This window comes from Chelonoidis abingdonii, chromosome 4 (assembly GCF_003597395.2).
Source record: "Chelonoidis abingdonii isolate Lonesome George chromosome 4, CheloAbing_2.0, whole genome shotgun sequence".
NCBI classification, from domain to species: domain Eukaryota; kingdom Metazoa; phylum Chordata; order Testudines; family Testudinidae; genus Chelonoidis; species Chelonoidis abingdonii.
In genome coordinates this window covers 133,637,592-133,657,884 of record NC_133772.1, presented here as the reverse complement: position 1 = coordinate 133,657,884, position 20,293 = coordinate 133,637,592, and the positions used below count along the sequence as shown (strand labels likewise).

Here is a 20,293-nt window from a genome sequence, read left to right as displayed (position 1 = left end):
ACCAGCCGGAACTAGCAGCTGAGGGTATGGCTACACTTGAAACTTCAAAGTGCTGCCGCAGCAGCGCTTTGAAGTGTGAGTGTCGTTGCAGCGCCAGCGCTGGGAGAGAGCTCTCCCAGCGCTGCAGATACTCCACATCCTCATGGGGTTTAGCTTGCACCGCTGGGAGCCGCACTTTACAGCGCTGTATCTTGCAGCTCTCAGGGGGGTGTTTTTTTCACATCCCTGAGCGCAAAAGTTGCAGCGCTGTAAAGCGCCAGTGTAGCCAAGACCTGAGCCCAATGCAGGGCAGGAGCCACTAGCTGAAGAGTCCCCAACCCCACCTAACCCCTCAGTGACTGGCCTCTCTGCCAGCTGCTCTAGGCACCTGAAATGACATGCTCACGCTGCTGGGCAGGGGCAGGTGATCACTCTTGCGGCTTCTCTGTGAGAAAGTCATTTTTCTGCAGGGAAGAAAAGAAATCTGCAGGGGACATGAATTCTGCACAGACATAATGGTGAAGAATTCCCCCAAAAGTAGAAAATGACATCTGTAATTTTTTATTTTTTATTTTTATTTTTTTTATAAATTCCAGCATGAGATCTACTTCTGCTTGTGAAACTGATGGTAGAGCAGAGGACCTGACGCTGGACAGGTATAATGCAAAAGGCAGGGATATCAATTACCAAAGAATTCTGTTCCTATGCATCCTTTCAGAGCTGTAAAATTCTAAATTAAATAAGTCCCTCTATCATATCAAAGGGTAATTATTCCTCTATTCCATCTTCCTGAAGTATCTGATTTACTCTAGCTTTCATTTTCGCAACTACGGCAATTTTCCACACAGTAACTTCAATGAATTTGCTAAATAAGGATGCAATTTTTTGTTAAAAGAGGGATGATGCAGCAGCATATTAAGAATAGATTAAGCCTCATTAATTGTGATGGCAACAAAAGCCGCCAGTTAAGTTATAATTCTTACTACTTCTATCATTAAATCACTTTTTAAAAATGTCAACGTTTATGGCTACTAAATCCTCAATATGAGTTCCTACGGAAATACACTTTTTGTATTAAATTTGAGAGTATGGGTTTTTTTGTTTTTTTTAAATAGCCCAAGCCTTCACTCCATTGCAGAAGAGGAGGTTTGCATGTACTCTTCTTTCAATGCATGTAGCAGAAGTCATCAGGGCAGCACAAGGTGACAAACAGGCAAAGTTCCTTCTGCTACACTGGGTCTCCACATGTCGGAAAAAAGGTAAGAAATCTCCTCTACCACCTATCCAAAGCATTCCCAAAGTAGCAGAGTATAATTGATCCAGAAAGTCACTGCTTGTTCAGGAAAGCTTGGGGAAGCTGAGAAGCAAGAGAAGTAGTAGAAAAAGAACAGGGGTACTTGTGGCACCTTAGAGACTAACAAATTTATTTGAGCATAAGCTTTCATGGGCTACAGCCCACTTCATCGGATGCATGAAGTGGAAAATACAGTAGGAATAGACACACACACAGAACATGAAACAATGGGTGTTACTATACACACTATAAGGAGAGTGATCAGTTAAGGTGACCTATTATCAGCAGGAGAGAAAAAACTGTTTGTAGTGGTAATGAAAATGGCCCACTTCCAGCAATTGACAAGGAGATGTAAGGAACTATTGGTGGGGGTGTGTGAAATAAGCATGGGGAAATAGTTTTATTCTTTGTAATGGCCCATCCACTCCCAGTCTTTATTCAAGCCTAATTTGATGGTGTCCAATTTGCAAATTAATTCCAATTCAGCAGTCTCTCACTGGAGTTTGTTTTTGAAGTTTTTTTTGTTGTAATATTGCGAATTTTAAGTCTGTGATCGAGTGGCCAGGGAGACTGAAGTGTTCTCCAACTGGTTTTTGAACATTATAATTCTTGACGTCTGATTTGTGTCCATTTATTCTTTTACATAGACACTGTCCAGTTTGGCCAATGTTACACGGCAGAGGGGCACTGCTGGCACATGATTGCATATATCACATTGGTAGATGTGCAGGTGAACGAGCCCCTGATGGCATGGCTGATGTGATTAGGTCCTATTATGGTATCTCCTGAATAGAGTTGGCAATGGGCTTTGTTGCAAGGACAGGTTCCTGGGTCAGTGTTTTTGTTGCGTGGTTGCCGGTGAGTATTTGCTTCAGGTTAGGGGGCTGTCTGTAAGCAAGGACTGGCCTGTCTCCCAAGATCTGTGAGAGTGAGGGATCATCCTTCTGGATAGCTTGTAGATCCTTGATGACGCACTGGAGAGGGTTTAGTTGGGGGCTGAAGGTGATGGCTAGTGGCATTCTGTTACTTTCTTTGTTGGTCCTGTCCTGTAGTAGGTGACTTTTGGGTACTCTTCTGGCTCGGTCAATTTGTTTCTTCACTTCAGCAGGTGTGTATTGTAGTTGTAAGAATGCTTGACAGAGATCTTGTAGGTGTTTGTCTCTGAGGGTTGGAGCAAATGCGATCGTATCATAGAGCTTGGCTGTAGACAATGGATCAAGTGGTGTGGTCTGGATGAAAGCTGGAGGCATGTAATTAAGTACAACGGTCAGTAGGTTTCCAGTATAGGGTAGTGTTTATGTGGTCATCATTTATTATACTGTAGTGTCCAGGAAGTGGTTCTCTTGTGTGGACTGGTCCAGGCTGAGGTTGATGGTGAGGTGGAAGTTGTTGAAATCATAATGGAATTCCTCAACGGCTTCTTTTCCATGGGTCCAGATGATGCAGATGTCATCAAGGTAGCGCAAGTAGAGTAGGGATGTTAGGGTATGAGAGCTGAAGAAGTGCTGTTCTAAGTCAGCCATAAAAATGTTGGCATACTGTGGGGCCATGCAAGTACTCATAGCAGTGCCGCTGATTTGAAGGTACACATTGTCCCCAAATGTGAAATAGTTATGGGTGAGGACACCAGATTTGCCGTGACATTATCAGGCATACTGTTCCTGACAGCTTGTAGTCCATCTTTGTGTGGAATGTTGGTGTAGAGGGCTTCTACATCCATAGTGGCTAGGATGGTGTTTTCAGGAAGATCACTAATGGATTGTAGTTTCCTCAGGAAGTCAGTAGTGTCTCGAAGATAGCTAGGAGTGCTGGTAGCATAGGGCCTGAGGAGGGAGTCTAAATAGCCAGACAATCCTGCTGTCAGGGTGCCAATGCCTGAGATGATGGGGCATCCAGGATTTCCAGGTTTATGGATCTTGGATAGCAGACAGAATACTCCCGCTCGGGGTTCTAGGGGTGTGTCTGTGTGGATTTGCTCTTGTGCTTTTTCAGGGAGTTTCTTGAGTAGATGGCGTAGTTTCTCTTGGTAACCCTGAGTGGGATTAGAGGGTAATGGCTTGTAGAATGTGGTGTTGGAGTGCTGCCTAGCAGTCTCTTGTTCATATTCCAACCTATTCATGATTTAAGTAGTATAGTATCTCCTATCCTGCTAATGGAGTTACACCCCGCCGGCAAGCAGCATAGCTCACAAGCTGCTTTCCTGACCAACTGCTTCAACACATTGTTAACCCCCCCAGCATATTCTCCTTTCCCCTCTCCCCCCAGCTTATCCTTATAGAAGCGGTTTGTTTTTTCCACAGGCAGAGTCCCAACCTAACACATGCAGTTCTGCCCACTGGTCTTCATCTAGCAAGGGCTTCTGTAACAGCCCCAGCCTTCAACCAGGAAATGAAGGGTAGGCTGGGGCCATTAAATAACTTTTTAAATCACCAAAAAAAAAAAAAAATTAATTAATATTTTAACCCCATTTAGGGTATATCTAGACGCGATATATCGATCCCCGAACACGTTCCCGTCAACTCCGGAACTCCACTGAAGTGAGTGGTGGTAGCGGAGTTGATATGGGGAGCCGTGGACGTCGATCCCGTGCCGTGAGGACCCAAGGTAAATCGATCTAAGATACTTCGACTTTGACTCCAGGAAGACATTTAAAGAGGAGCACAGGACCTCCCAGTTGTTTGACACCTTACTGCAGGAGATCTCATTGAGCCTAAACTTTCAGAACACAATGCAAAACCCACCTTTTCGCAAAGGACTTCCCCCAGTGAAGAGACGACATCCTTTCTCAAGGCCAGATAATGATAAGCATGAAGTGAAAAAAAAGAAGAAAAGGAAAAAAGTAAAAAGCAAATGAAGCATGGAGGGCAGACAGTTGACATTCCTTTGGACAATGTTAGCTCTACATTACATCTAAATATTCAGAGCTTAGACACCACAATGAGTGCATAAGAAACACTCAAGACAGAGAGGATGATTAGATTTACTAATCAGTAAGATTCAGAGTTAAATATAGTACTCCAGGAAGTTGCTAATAGAGCTGGGAAAACCTGGAGTAAATGGAACTTTATTTTAAATTCTTCAAGTGGGCATAAAGTATTAAACAGACTACACACAAGGTATGAAAAAAATGTACTTGCTTACTCAGTCTATGAAGGTTTATTGAGAGGAAGGCCCAAATGATACCAATTTCTGCAGAACCAAAACTGACTTTTTAAAAAATTGAAGTCTCCAGCTCATGCGGTTATGACGATAGCCTTCCACGTAGCAAGCAAACATAAGCCAATATATAGAGCTGTCTTCCAAAGTCTGTAGACCTCTCCATTGCCTCTGCTGTCACTCATAGCTTTGTGTTACAGCAAAGTAAAGTGACCTGACTTAATTTTTATGGCTGCTATAGAGAACTCTCTGGAAAGTAATGGAGCCAATAAGAATCATGTCAATTTAACAAGCTACACCACATGTGCTTTTTAAAATTTCAACGGAAAAACATTAAAAATCTCATTCTCTGCAGTGTTTATCATTCAAACATCACGCAAATATTTGAGAAATTAAGTAAAACTGAGGAACTGACTCGTTTTCTCATTGTCCACCCCCAGCTATAGAAAGCAAACAAAAGAAACTGGATGTTTGAAATTGTTTCATAGTAACCTAGTATTATTTATAACATAGGTGAAGTGGGGAAAAAAAGATAGATCATTCCCATTTAATAAGTCACATTATGAAGTTACTGGAAATATTAGAGCACCATAAGGTATTTAAGCCCAGGTTCACTCCCATCATTCACACTGAGTAGTAGTACACCTGTACCTCAATATAACGCTGTCCTTATGAGCCAAAAAATCTTACCACATTATAGGTGAAACCGTGTTATATTGAACTTGCTTTGATCCACTGGATTGAGCAGCCCCGCTCCCCTGGAGCGCTGCTTTACCGCGTTATATCCGAATTCATGTTACATCGGGTGGCGTTCTATCGAGGTAGCGGTGTACCTTACTTCACACATAATTCAACTGATATTTATGGGACTATGTACGGTACTATTCAACAAGAGTAAGGACTCGGGACAGAATCTGGCCCCTAGGGCATTAGCAGAAGTACATAGGTTTAAATCCTGAGGGCATTCTGTGCCAAAATAAAAATTCTGCAACCATTTTAAAATTCTGCAAATTTTATTTATCAAATGTGGAGGCTCCAGCACAGCACTGGGGAGCACAGGCCACTGACTGCACTGAGGTGGAATATCACTGTGAAGCTTCGCCTTGGGACATGGGCTCAGTGATGAGGCTGCACCCAACCCTGACACAGCATAAGGACTGGGCCTGCTTCAGAAACACCCTGGGGCCCTGCCCCTCCACATGGACTGGCAGGCTCAGCAAGGCAGGATCCAAGTGTGGAGGGGCTTACTGTGGGGGGATACAGGTGGGGGTTGAGAGGGCTATGTGGGGGGTAATCTGGGTGCAGGTGGCTCAGTGGAGGATCCAGGTGTGGGGGGGATCTGGATGCATAGGGTCTTGTTGGGGGGTTCTGGGTGCAACAGTAATGGGACTCTGAAGGGGGGGTCCAGATGAAGGTGGTTGGGGCTCAGCATGAGGAGTCCGAGCATGGGGAGGTCCAGATGCTGGGGGAATGGGGCTCAGTGGAGTTGGGATCCAAGTGCAGCTGGTTGGGGCTCAGTGGGGTGCGGATGGCTCGTAGGGATGGTCCAGGTGCAGGAGGAGTGGGGCTCCTTGGGGGGGGGGTTCTGAGTGAAGGGGGGTGAGGCTCAGTGGGAGAGTCTAGGTAAGTGAGGGGGTCTGGATGCACAGGGGTTGGGCAGACTGGGGAGCAGCTCCCGGTACAGGGATCCCTCCCCCTGCAGCTGAGGAGTAATGGGTGCAGGAAGTGGGATGAGGGGAGTGGGGGAGTAGAGTTTGCAGAACTTCCTGCAGCTGGAGGAGAAATCTGGAGGTGGGTCTGACCTGGCAGGGGAAGAGGAAGTCCTGTCTTCCCCACCCCAGCCAGGAATAGCAGTTGAGCCTGGCACAGGGTAGGAGCCACCAGCCAGGTCTTCACCAGTCCCACCTCCTGCCCTACAGTGATTTACTTCTCTGGTGGCTGCCCTAGGCACCTGAAACATACTTCTGGGGACCGCTTTTGTAGTTTCCTTTTGCTTCCTCACCAGAAAGTCATTTTTCTGCAGGGAAGCAAAGAAATCTGTGGGGGACAAATTCTCCACATGCACAGTGGTGCAGAATTCCCTCCGGGAGTAATAGTTTATACATGTGCAATCACACCATTATGGTCAATGTGGGGATCAAATAGAGCATATAAAAGTTAGGGCAGAATCTGACCAAAGAAGGGGATAAAGGAATCTTCTATTACTAAACCATAAGCATTTAGTGAGATGGTTTGAATGGTTCCGAGTCTTGCTCTCAAAAAGAAACAATTTATTGTGCAAATACGTTATGGCCTCAGACAGATAATCTCCTGCCATTTGTCCACTCAATGAATGACGCTCAATGAGATTGACTGGCCAGTTAAACAAGATCACACTTGCCAAACAACGATCAGTTAAAATAAAAAAGAGAAATTAATCTTTAGTACAAATAGCCTAGACATCATGACACATACCCCTAATTCTCCCAACCCCCTGGGGGGGAAATAATTGAATTGGGGACACACCCACTTAGTCTCAGCAAACGTGACAGAGCCCCAAAACACTGCATTCAGTAGACATGTAAGGGGTAATAACATTGACTGGCCAACAACAGGATGCGTGATGCCCTGCCATATGTGGCAAAGAGATACCCATCCCTCAAATGTTTTACGTTTGCTCTGCATGAGAAATACTAATAAGTGTGTAGGACAAAGAATGAGTTATCATAACACCAAAGATCCAGAATTGGAAATAATTTGCTAGTTAAGGCTCAGTAATCATAGACAAAAGACAAATTCCTCTTGTAGGGCAATAGCCTACAAAGAGTGCTGCTACTCTGCCTAGGAGACCCCTTCCAGTGTAGTCACATCCCTGATTTTTCTCAGTTCCATCCGATACAGCAAATGATCAGTGTGAGCCACACTCCATATACTATATGAAAACAAGTCTATTTTGTTGTCTAGTGCTAATCATGGGTTACAAAACCCAATATAGGAATCCTTTTTATACAAAATATACTCAACTGCAGTGTTTAGAAAATAAACTTTTTAAAGGCACTTGATACTCATATCTGGATCTGAAATTTATCGTGTTTTCCAAGTAATATTTGCTTTATTTACTGACCAAAATGAATATTTACTGACATCAGCACTGGAGAGTAGTAGCTAAGAGGAGCAAGCTACATTCTACTCTGCATCATCAATAAAATTGCCAACTAAGTTGGTTCCAGAATCATCATTGTTAGTAATTATATATGAAACAAAAAGGACCCAGACACCAGTCAAGCTTGCAGTTAGAAAAACCTTTTTTTAGATTTTTGCAGGAACAAATCTGATATAAAAGCTTAGATACACAATGGCTCAACAAGATGTCATTTTAGAAGACATATGCTTTGACCCATAAATATACTTATTAAATTGGACCCCAGGAGACAGTTTCATTTAAATCAATAGGTGCACAGCACCCCTCAAAATCAACCCTTAAGTGCATATATAGTCTATTAGGCATATCTCCATAGCAGTTCAACTTCTACCAATCTAAGGGGAGGACAAACAGAACGAGGTAGCATTCTCCCATCCTCAAAAGAAGCTTGATTAGGCTTGGTGTACACTAGCAACTTATGTCGGTATATGTACACCGCTCAGGGATGGGGAAAATCCACCTGCCTGAGCGATGTAGTTACACTGACCAAACCCCTGGCGTAGACAGTGCCATGTTGACAGGAGGGCTTCTCCTGTCAACACAGCGACCAACTCTTGGGAATGGAATACCTATACGGACAAGAGGAACCCTCCCATCGGCGTAGGTGGTGTCTTCACTAAGGGCATGGCTACCCTTGCAGATGTGGAGCACTGAGTTAAACCAGCCTTCATAAAGCGCAGCACAGAAAGCGCTGTAGTCTGTCCACACTGACAGCTGCTAGCGCACTGGCGTGGCTACATTAGCAGCTCTTGCAACCGCCACAGAGAGCAGTGCATTGTGGTAGCTATCCCAGCATGCAAGTGGCTGCAACATGCTTTTCAAATGGGGGGTGGGAGTGTGACAGGGAGTGTCATAAATAGATAGCTAAGGGTTAATGTTTCTTTTACCTGTAAAGGGTTAACAAAGGGAACCAAACACCTGACTAGAGGACCAATCAGGAAACCGGATTTTTCAAAGCTTATGGGAGGGAATTTGTGGGGTTTTCTTGTCTTGGGTCTTTGTCTGTTCTGTGCCTCTCAGCTATGAGAGGGTCTATTTCCAGTCTTCTCATCTTCTGTTTTCCAGTTTAAGTACAAGGTAGCAAAAGTATAGTCTTTTAAATTGTTTGCTGTATTGTCATCTGTGTATCTGGCTGGTGGAGTCTTTATGTGTATTTGGCTATAAGTACTTTAAATGTATTGTTTTGGATAAGGCTGTTTATCCTTTTGTATTGTTTTTTCATTTTCTATAAGTTGAAAACCCTGTATCTTACCATCTAGATTACAGAGAACTGTTATTCTATTCTTTCTTTCTTTTTATTAAAAGTTTGCTTTTTAAGATCTGTTGATTTTGTTTCTAGTTGACCCACCAGGAAGTTGGTGGGAGAAGAGGAAAAGACAGGAGGGAGGGGAAAAACTGCTCTCTGTGTTTAACTCTCCTAGTGTCCCAGGGCGGGAAGAAAGCTAAGGGGAAGAGAGATAGAATCTTTTCTGTTTCCTTGTCTTTGGGTTTGTCTCTTTGTGGAGAGAGGAGACATGAAGTAAAGAGGTTGCATCAGTAACTCTTAGGTTAGCCCAAAGAGGAATTCCGGGTGGAGAGAGGTGGGGGGGGGAATGGTTTATTTTCCTTTGTTGTAGACTCAGGGCATCTGAGTCTTTGGGGGTCCACAGGGAAGTTTTGGGGGCTTCAAGTGTAAGGAAGCACTGATTCCTGGTTGGTTGCAGCCTATCAGATCTAAGCTGGTAATTAAGCTTAGAGGGGTTCATGCTAGCTTCTCAGGTTATGAACGCTAAGGTTCAAATCTGAGTAGGAAGCTATGACAGGGAGTGTGCTGTGTATATGTGAGGGGAGAGAGAGTAGGTTTCTGGGGGGCTGAGAGCATGTCAGCATGCTGTCTTGTAAGTTCAGAAAACAGCAGACCTTCCCTCTCACCCTCTCTCACATACAGCATTCCACAGTAATGGTTGCTTTGTCTCAGAACAGATAAGCAGCCAGCTGTCAAACGGAGCTTTCAAAGGGCATATCTAAAACAATGACAAGAGTGGTCACTTTGACTTAAGGGGATTATGGGAGGTTTCCGGAGGCTGATCAGAGCACAGTAATACAACACCTAGTTCACACTCATGCTGGGGTTATTCTACTCTCCAAGGTGGAGTACCAGGAGCACTCTAGCCATGGGGTCAGAGCTCTCTACGTGCCTTGCCAGTGTGGATGGGTAGTGAGCTAGTGCACCCGGGACTCCTTTAATGCACTGTAACTCACAAGTGTAGCCAAGCCTTAAGTGCTACAGCAGTGCAGCTACACTTGTGCAGCTATGCTGCTGCAGAGCTTTTAGTGTAGACAAGTCCTTAGTCTCTCCCATTTTTGTGACAGCAAAGTCCCAGAGAGAGGTGGTATTTGACCAAGCATGGGAGGAAGTAGCAAAAACACGCTATTGTGAGAAACAAGGGATCTAGAGGGACAGTTACCTCCAATCTTAGACAGAATTATCTATGCTTGCACCACTCTTGAGTTTTAGTCAATGAGGAGTTGTTTGGTTTCTTTGCAAGATTTCTGGATCAAGCTAGAGGGGTACTGTTTTCTTTTAGTTGTTTATGCATGTAGTGTAACACAGAAAGAATGAAACCTGCTTCATCAAAATGCAAGAATGTATTTTGTGAAATGCATACCAAAAAAAGGCATTTTAGTTGCGCCACAACACCCAATTAACTTGGGAGATACAGATTACATCTAACCTGGGAGATACAGATTACATCAGAGGTTCTCAAACTGTGGCCCATGAGCTCCACTCAGGTGGTCTGTGGATAGTTCCCGCTAAGATGCGTGCCTGGGCGGCAGCACACAAGAGAATGAAGGACCACCCACCTAATTAGTGGAGCCGTGCAGGCATGGCTCCACTAATTAGGTCCCTGGACAAGACACACATGTAAGGTGAGGTGGTAGTCTTGGTGCGAATAGGGGGTAGGTGGGAGGGGGCAATGGGGTGAGAAGAGGGGGTGGGGGGAATTTGGGACATGCAGGGCTGCGGTGTCCAGATAAAGAGGTGACTTTCCCCAGCTCCAGGGCTGCGGCTGCTGGGGAGAGACCCCCCTCCTTCCCAGCCCCAGTTCGGGGGCTGCCACAGTCAGGGAGAGAGAGCACACCCATCACATTAGAAAGGTAAGACTACTGATATTAAAATATGAGTTGTGTGCTTTTATTTGTAGAACAAAAAATGTTAATTAAGGGTTATTTTTATACAGCACTTTTATCCAAAGTGCTTTACAATAATTAGCTAATGGTACAAACAACATTTGGAAAGATCATTTAGTGGTCCACCGAGACCCTCAGCAATTTTCAATTGGTCCACAGAAAAAAAAGTTTGAGAACCATTGGATTAGATGATTCAGCTCAAACTGGCATGTGACATGCCTAACTTTAACATGTCAAACTATTAACTCTTAATACACTGCAAGAATAGTCATATATTAGATGTAGTTCAGACGTACAATGCAGTATTTAAAAGATATTCCAAGTACTAAAAAAATCCAAAGGAGTATATTTCACACTCTTAATTAAATTTGTGATAAGAACAAAACATTTCATGTGGAGTTTCCTGTGTAACTATATTATTAGGGTACACTTAATTTCTTCTAAGTGAAGGTGGCAATTTAATTTATAGCAATTCACAGGTTCCAGACCAAAAGAGACCATTATGATCATTTAGTCTGACCTCCTATACAACATAGGGCATAGAACGTCCACAAAATAGTTCCTAGAGCATATCTTTTAGAAAAACATCCAATTGTCATTTAAAAATTGCCAGTCATGGAGTAGCCACAATGATCCTCAGTAAATTGTTCCAATGGTTAAAAATGTATGCTTTATTTCCAATCAGAATTTGTCTAGCTTCAACTCCCAGCCATTACATGGTGTTATACCTTTCTCTGTTAGACTGAAGAACCCATTATGAAATATTTGTTCCATATATAGGTACTTACAGACAGAAATCAAGTCACCCCTGAATCTTCTCTTCCCAGTTATCTCAATGTTTAAAATATCTTATGAAAACATTCAAGGAGAGCTATCCCTGTTAATATGTACACAGGATTTTTCTGACTCTAATTTCATGTTGCCAGAGATAGCCTTCTGATTACATACTTCTATTTATAATAGGACATTTCTAGTAAACATTGCATAAATCAAATCTAATCTTCCAGATTGTCTGCAAACACCCTAATCTGTACAAATTAATGCACTTTAAATAATATAACAACATTTTCAGGGCCATATTTAGGATTTTGAGAGGGACTTCAGAGCTACCAGGAACTTCCTCCTGCAGAAGCAGAGCCCACCTACTTGTGGTTGGGTTTGTGCAAGCATAGTTTACCCCTGGCGAAATTCTGTGCCACTGTGCATGTACAGAATTCATGTCCTCCACAGATTTCTTTGCTTCCCTGCAGAAATATGACTTTCTGACAGGGAAGCTGCAAGATCAGTCACACACCACTCTCTAGCAGTGCAGGTATATTGTTTCAGGCATCCAGAGCAGCCGGCAGAGAGGTAAATTACTCCAGGCTGGGAACACCCCAGGCAGTGGCTCCTACCCTGAGCCGGGATCAGCTGCTAGTCCAGGCTGAGCTGGAGGCAGGAGAGGATGGTGTGAGGTTGCACTCCACATGAGTGTGAATATAATGTAACTGGAATATGCTTTATACAAAGATCTCTTGTAAAGTATCATTACAAAGCTTATAATCTACTTAGAATCTTGATGGCTCCCATTGACCAGCACAATTGGTTGTAAATGGCTCTGTTTACTTGTAAGCCTTCCTGTGAGTCAGGCCGGGAAGAATGGATGCTTGGGGTCTCACAGGACACGTGACCATGTCACCTGGTACTGGAATCCATCTTAAGCCTGGTGCTTTTCCATTTATAAGGCGGGGTGGGGACACAGAGAGACAAAAGATTCCTGCCTTGTGCCAAAGCTATAAATTGGGTGAAGGAGAACAAAGGGGGCTGCAGTCACGAGAAAACCCCTAGTTATCATCTGAGCTGGAATCAACAAGAACTGTACCAGGGGAAAGGACTGGGCCCAAACTAGAAAGGAGTCTAGTCTGTGAAAAACGCTTATTGGAACATCTCTGAGGGTGAGATTTACCTGTATTCAGGTAATCTTAATGTATTAGGCTTAGGCCTTGGCTACACTGGCGCTTTACAGCGCTGCAACTTTCTCCCTCAAGGGTGTGAAAACACACCTCCCTGAGCGCAGCAAGTTACAGCGCTGCAAAGAGCCAGTGTAAACACGGTCCGAGCACTGGGAGCACGGTTCCCAGCGCTGTAAGCTAATCCCCACGGGGAGGTGGAATACGTGCAGCGCTGGGAGACCTCTCCCCCAGCACTGGCGCTGCGACCACACTTGCACTTCAAAGTGCTGCCACGGCAGCGCTGTACAGCTGCAAGTGTAGCCATACCCTTAGACTAGCGTGTTTTGTTTTATTTTGCTTTGCTTGGTAACATACTTTGTTCTGTCTATTACTTGAAACCATTTAAATCCTACTTTTTATACTTAATAAAATCACTTTTGTTTATTAATAAGAGTAAGTGATTAGTACCTGGGGGTGCAAACAGCTGTGCATCTCTCTCTATCAGTGTTATAGAGGGCAGACAATTTATGAGTTTACCCTGCATAAGCTTTATACAAAGTAAAACGAACTTATTTGGGGTTTGAATCCCATTGGGAACTGGGTGCCTGGGCGTTGGAAATAGGTAACTTGCTGAGCAGTTTTGGTTAAAGTCTGCAGCTTCAGGGGCATGGACCTCATGCAGCACGCTAGCGTGTCTGGCTCAACAAGGCAGGATTCTGAAGTTCCAAGCTGGCAGTGGAAAATGGGCTCAAAGGTAATTTCAGCATGTCAGGTGACAGTCCCAAAGGGGTCTCTGTAACCAAATCCATCTCAGACAGGACTTCCTCTTCCCCTGCAAGGAGAGGCTGGGGCTGCGTCAGGCCAACACCAAGAACCCCCACCCCTTCCCAGCTGCAGATGCTCCCTGCCCCCACCACTCCTCACTGTATGGGCAGCTGCTCCCCCATCCTCCCAAACTCCACGCATCCGACCTTCCATACCCAGACACTCCTGCCAAGCCTCACCCATACACCCCCAACCCCCACTAGCACTCTATACCCAAACCCCACCCCACTGAACCTCAACTCCTGCATCTGGAGCCCCCCTCACCCAGCCCGCCCACCTCCAGACTCCCACCCTGAACCCAAACCACTCCCTACTGAGCTCCCTGCACTCAAACCCCCACCCTGATGAGCCCCACCACTCTAAGCCCCCACATCACTTACCCCCAACTAACTGCACACAGACTCCCACCCCACCAAACCCCACTCCCCCAGCACCCGGACTCCCATGCTGAGACCCCCACAACTAGACCTCTACACTGAGCCCCAATCACCTTCACCTGGAAGCCCCTGCTGGGTCCCATTGCCCCTGCACCTGGAACCTCCCCCCCCATGAGCCTCTGTGCATCCAGATACCCCCACACCTAGACCCCCCACTAAGCTGCCAGCACCCAGATTGTCCCACAGAGAACCCTCTCACCCCACACCCGGATCCTGCCACACTGAGTCCCTTCACACTTGCACCCTGCTGGTCGAACTTGCCTGACCCATACTTAGTGTATCTGGCGCAGAGGGGCAGGGCCCTAGGATGTTTCTGGGGCAGACCCAGGCCTTGTGCTGTGTCAGAGTCGGGTGCAGCATCACTGCTGAGTCCGTGTCCAGGGGGTGGGAGTAGGGGAACTGTTGGGTGATTTCCCACTTTCATGCAGCCAGTGGCCTATGCTCCACACTGCCATGTGGAGCCTCTGCATTTATTTATTGACAAATAAAACTTGCAGAATTTTAAAAAGATTGTGCACAGAATTTTTAATTTTTTGGCACAGAATGCCTCAGGAGTAATAGTTACCAACATCTCAACATTTTTAAAATGGGTAATCCCCCACATTAGCTATGGCCATGAAGATTACTAAAGGGCAAATTGTAGTTATTTTCCCCCAATTATTTAAACTTTATAATTCAGAGTAGTTAGCAAAATTAAGAACTGCTCAAAACAGTCACCTCATCCCTTTATAGATATACAATGTATGTAATGGAAATACAATAAAATAGAAGTATAAATTAAATAAAATTAATTGGCCTGAAAGTTGTTATCTCGTCCCTTCCATTTCTTCATGCTTTTTAAAATCTCATTCATTCGATGGATTTCCAGTGTACAGGGCTCCTCTTGAGCCAAAAGATCTACCACCACTGGGAACTCTGACATAGCCCAGCCCCTGGGACACTTGACCAATGAACCCCATCCAGGCCTGGGGCTCTCCCAATGGTTGGGAACACACATACCCAGGCCAGAGGGCCCTGGCCATATAGAGGCTGTCATTATACCCAGGAAAGGGATGGTGCATCAGAGCTCTGGCAGACTAGCATCCATCCTTGGGCAGGGCTCAGCCATGGAGGAGAGGGGAAGAGGGCAGAAGAGGTTTCACCCTCTTACTTTAAATAGCACTTCACCGACCCTGAAATACATTACCAAGAATCTTGTGAGTCCGCCATACACGTGCATCAGTCTCTCACTGACCCGGGGTGGGAGGCAGATGCGCATATGTAGCTGATGCATACAATTCTGAGTAATATAACTGAATTTTTTAATTTGACATAGATTTTTTTATGCAGGTGACAACATTACTAAATTAGGAGTTGGGAATTTTTGGTGGTGAACGGGAATCTCCCTGACATACCAGGAGACTTAGTAGGTATGGCCAGCAGCCTTCAGCTTAGCAGGTTCCTCAGATGAGCTGCTCCACCCTTGTGGCCAGAAGCTACAATGGTAGCTCAGAGCTCATTTTCAGACAGTCAGCCAGCCTGCAGCAGTCCTACTACCATCAGTGGAAGTCAGATAGCTCCCTTACAAATGAGTCACTCCGATCCTGTTCATACAAAAAAAAAGGGACTCCTGGCCACAGATACTTGAGCCTCAATGGCCAGCCCTTTTTGGCTGGGAAACATGAATAACCAACGGCCTTAAGAGAAAAGCACTGTGACAAACTTTCCACTCTAACTGTTTACGTTTTGAAGGATCTTTCCGTAACAAAGAGAGCTATACATTGCCTTTTATTAACTAAAAAAACAAAAAAGAAGAAAACAGGAAAAAATTAAGCACGGATGATGAGGCCTTGTCTACATTTCAGAAATCACCCATTGCTGAACATGGTGAACTGCAAACATAGACAAAGACAAACTTTGTACACTACCATTTCAAAAACTAACCAGAGTTTCAAAAATGTCACTTAACGTGACAGGTTTCAGAGTGTGATTTGTCCTTGCCTACATGTGGGGGTTAAACCAGGCTTAACACCGGTTAAACTGTATCCTTTATCAGCACTAGGTAATTTTCTTAGTATAGAGAAGACATTAAGGGGTCCCATGACCATGGCCCAAAGGCTCTCTGAATACTTTCATTTCTCAGCATCTTTCATCTAAAGATCAAAGTGTTTTAGGAACATTAATTAAGGCTCATCTAGGTAGTTAAGGCTTCATTTTACCTTCCAATAAAATACAACCATCTTTGAGGTGGAAGAACAGTTAGACTAGGAGCGAATTATATGGTATTTTAGAATTAAGATAGGAATAAAATTAATTTTGCATCCAACTGAATTTAGAGGTAATTTATGCAGAAAATATAAATATCAGAGTTGAAATTTGGCCAGAACAACACTTTACATTAAAGTTCCTAGACCAAATATTTGTATCACTGATGGTCATGACATCTGAAAGGTGGCACCTCAAGCAGTACAGTACTATATACATGGGTTTTGGTTCAGTGTGACTAAAAAGGAAGAATTAGCCTACCGAATGACAATACTACTAACGACAGGAATTCCTGAGTGGTTACCCAGCTCAGTTTTGCTTAGCTTGCAATTTTGCCTTGATCAGAGTATAAAGAGACACGTCTGCAGCACTGAAGACAAGCACTGTACAATAATTAAGAAAATTACTAAGCAGTTTGTTCTATATTTTGAAACCAGAATGAAATATCCTCCATGGAAAAAACTTCAACTCTAGCCCCAAATGTCAAATAACATGTTTCCATAGTATTAAACTAGGATTTAAATCAAATTATTGAACCAGTTTTAAACAATTTCTAAAGTGGTTTGACTGGTTGATCAGGATAAGGCCAAACTGGAGTTTAAAAACCTTGATCCAATGCAGCTAGAGCACAATGACTGGCCAAAACATTACAGGGGAATCTGTTTAGGCCATTTGGAAGTTCAACTGAATACAAAAGGTCACTACAATTTTATTTTTTTATGCTTTTCTTCCACAGGGCAGCTTTGGCCCTTAGGTTGAAGCCCAATGAGATTCTGCAACAAAATATGCTTAGCTGACTTTTTCCTCAATACAGCCCTTAGCCTGCAGGCTGTACCAAGGGCTAAAACAAACAAAAAAAAAAGATATAGAAGAGAGAAATGACTATTATGTGAATAAAATCCAAATCCTGCTAATACAGTGACTGTTTTATGCAGCATGTTTTCTAATGCTTTGTCTGGTGTTGTTTTAAAATGTCTTCAGCAATAGGGTTTCTACCAATTCTCTTAGAAGACTACTTGCTCTCTAACACATTTAGCAATTTTCTTAACATTCAGCCTAAATCTTCCTTATTTCAGTTCAAAACAGGTATCTCTCCCCCCAATCACTTTCACTCAGACCCAGCAAATGGTTTCTAAAGAACACCAGGTTATATTCATAATGAAAGAAATATAAATAATGCTCACTGATTTTGCTTATTTGTGCTTCAGAGCAGTATAAACTACAACTCATCTGCATACTCTCTCACATTAAACAGCCTGTTTTTTTCTTAATTTTTCCTTTTAGATTGATTATTCTGAGGTCAAAAAACTTTTGTCTCAACTTAAAGCAAATAAGGTTCCTAGTTAGAGAGGGTTTGTCTCACTGAGTGTGTTTTTTGATTATTAGGTTTCTACATAGCATTTTATCTGAAATATTTTAATAAATTGTAATAATATTACTGTTAACTTGAGCCTATTAAAAACATGCAGTTTACAACATATTTAGCATTGACTGTCAAATGCTACCATTTAACAGAGGGAAGACTTTCCGACTTTGCTGCTGATTTCAGAAAATGGGACCTTTCATCATCATCTGAACAGGTGACAATAAACCCATTATTCTAACCATTAATAATCATACAAATTAGAGCTGGAAACCCTTATCTAGGTCACCCAGTTCTCCCCTGCCAATACAGGATTGTATTGTGCTTTATTTGTTTGCTAGTGCTTTATTGGCTTGTTTCAGCAATTATTTTACACTTCAACTTACAAACATCAGGGCAGATGGATTATATTATTGATGCAGAATTTGGGAAAAATATGAGACAGTACAGTATTTGCACTGTATACGATACATTAAAACATTACAGGGTTTGTCATTTTTTTAACACTATCACCAGCAAACCAAGCTCTTGATAAACACTTAGTCAAACTGTAATTTAGTAAGCAGGCATAAGACCTCAATGATAGCACTCACAATAACAATACTCTTCACACACCTGTAAAACATCTGTTTAACAGCATCCAGCTGCCAGGACAGTGCCTTGAACCAGTGTCACAACAGTAGAAACATAGTATTTACCCACGATGCCAGGCTCCACTTTGGGGATTTTAAATTACAGTTTGATTCTGTACAGTGTCTTTCATTCAAATTTTTACACCTATGGGTTTATATTGGCATAGAGAGGGCCAACATCTGCTAAAACAAATGCACATTTCTCTCTGGCAGTTTTTCTTCTGAGACATTTTTATGTCTGGACACAATACACCCACCCTCTCTAGGCATGCCATCCTTTGTGTATAGCAGTCACATTCAGCCACACGAGTGACAGAGTCCCCACAGCACTTCAGCACACACGTTCCTCAGGTGATAGACAGATCCGGTCACCCCAGCAGCGCCCACTCACGCCCCCACTCCACAGAAAGCCCAGCCGGCGCTCCCAGGTTACTTACATTCTCAGTGTCGCGTTCATTCACCGTAGGCAATGGAGTTCTAGTGGACATTTTAATTCGCTTGTGCTGGAGCACCGGCTGCCTCCGCCAGCAAAACAAAACACCCCCCTCCCCAACAAAAACCTACCACCCCCCCTAAATAATGCTTGTCACTCTGCTGCGAGACAGTGGTTACGAAAGGCCACCATCAAGGGACGGGGTGGGGGGCTGCTTATTTCCACCGCCGCCACCCCACTTCTGAGCTATATTCCAGCCTGGCGATGGAGCAGCGACTGCCCCTGGGAGTCCTCAGGGCTCATCCTACAGCCAGCTTAGGAGCCCAGCGCGCCGAGGGGGGAGGCGGTGGGTGGTGGGGGGATCCTCGCAGAGCGCAGCGGGCTGAGGGGGGGCGAGGAAGCGGGCCGGAGAAGGCAGCGGGGCGCTGCAAAGCCCGGCCAGGAAAACAAGCCGCCTCTCCGCAGCCAGCTCCGAGCACCGGCAGCCAGGCAGGCCCGCTCCGAAGCGCTTCCCTCTCCCCCCAGCCCCGCTTCACCGGGCCTCCGCTCGCATGCTGGGCCTCCCCCACCCGCCACCGCCACCCGGCTGGCCCGGGCTCCCCTGCGCCTTCCGAGCCGGGTGTCAGGGGCCCCGCTCCGGCAGCCTGCAGCCCCCGCCCCCACTCCGCCGCTCAGCGCCGCCCGCTCCGGGATGGAGGATCCAAGATGGCCGCCCGGCTTCCTCCGCTCCGACTTGAACCGGAAGAGCCCGCCCCCTGGCCTGATGCGGGGCTGGGCGGCCGGCGCCGGCTGCTTGTTGCTAGGGGGCCTGGGCCTGGGCCTGGGCCTGGCCCTGGCGGGGCGGGGGTGGGGCGAGGCGAGGCCTTCGCAGGGACTGAGCGCCGCGGGGGGAGGGTGGCACCAAGCAGCTTCCGGTGTGTCAGTCCAGGCTTGGGGCTGCTGAGCTCACCCACCAAACCCAGCCCCTCAGCCACAGGCGCACCCACCCCAGCAACCACACAGGCCAGGTGTCGGGCTCCTGGCATGCACCAGCAGCACTGCCCTGCTCACCTCACATGGCACTCACACCACCGTGCTCCACCGCGGGTGGCATTGGCACCAACAGCACCGCCCTGTGCCACCTCCATGGCATTGGCAGCACTTCTCTGCTCTGCCTTTGTGGCATTGGCGCTAGTGGAAGCACCCTAGTCACCTCAAGCGGCATTAGCACCAGTGCAGGGCCGTCCGTAGGATTTATGGGGCCCTACGCAGTATTACTAAACTGGTGCCCCTATGCCGGATGGCAGCCCAAGCTCATAGCCTGGTGGGGGAGGGGGAGGCGGGACGAGACAGCAAAGGATAATGAGATGCCCGGCCTGCCTCATGGTGGTGGAGAGTCACAGTTCCCGGCAGAGACTCTCATACCCTCTCCCCCATGCAGAATGGACATGAAGAAAGTACCTAATTAAAAACACTAAAATCTGGGAATAAAAAATGTCAGTCACGGTTTTTTGATAGGCCCTGAAGTTTGTCAGAGAGTTATTTGCAAAAACTTTGTAGTAAGGGTGAGTAAGCTGTCCTGCTGAATACACCATTACATATAATAGAATACATGATGCAGCTCTTCTGTGTTTTACCTTTTCTTAATCAGTATTTCTAAGCTGAATT

The 20,293-nt window shown here is 45.2% G+C and overlaps 1 protein-coding gene across 7 annotated transcripts in view; it reads right to left on the bottom strand.

Annotated features, from left to right (window-relative positions):
- Positions 1 to 19,341, bottom strand: part of MARK3 (microtubule affinity regulating kinase 3) — a 110,048-nt gene extending 90,707 nt beyond the window's left edge. For 3 of the 7 annotated variants that reach the window (XM_032771597.2, XM_075065698.1, XM_075065699.1), the window contains exon 1: positions 18,651 to 19,339. In XM_032771597.2, coding sequence (XP_032627488.1) covers positions 18,651 to 18,701 — 51 coding nt within the window. In that variant the 5' untranslated portion in view covers positions 18,702 to 19,339. Of the gene's footprint in view, positions 1 to 4,014; positions 4,054 to 18,650 lie in introns of all 7 variants that reach the window. The other 4 variants (XM_032771601.2, XM_032771602.2, XM_032771596.2 and 1 more) reach the window with 3 other exon arrangements.
- Between the last annotated feature and the right edge of the window lie 952 nt (positions 19,342 to 20,293).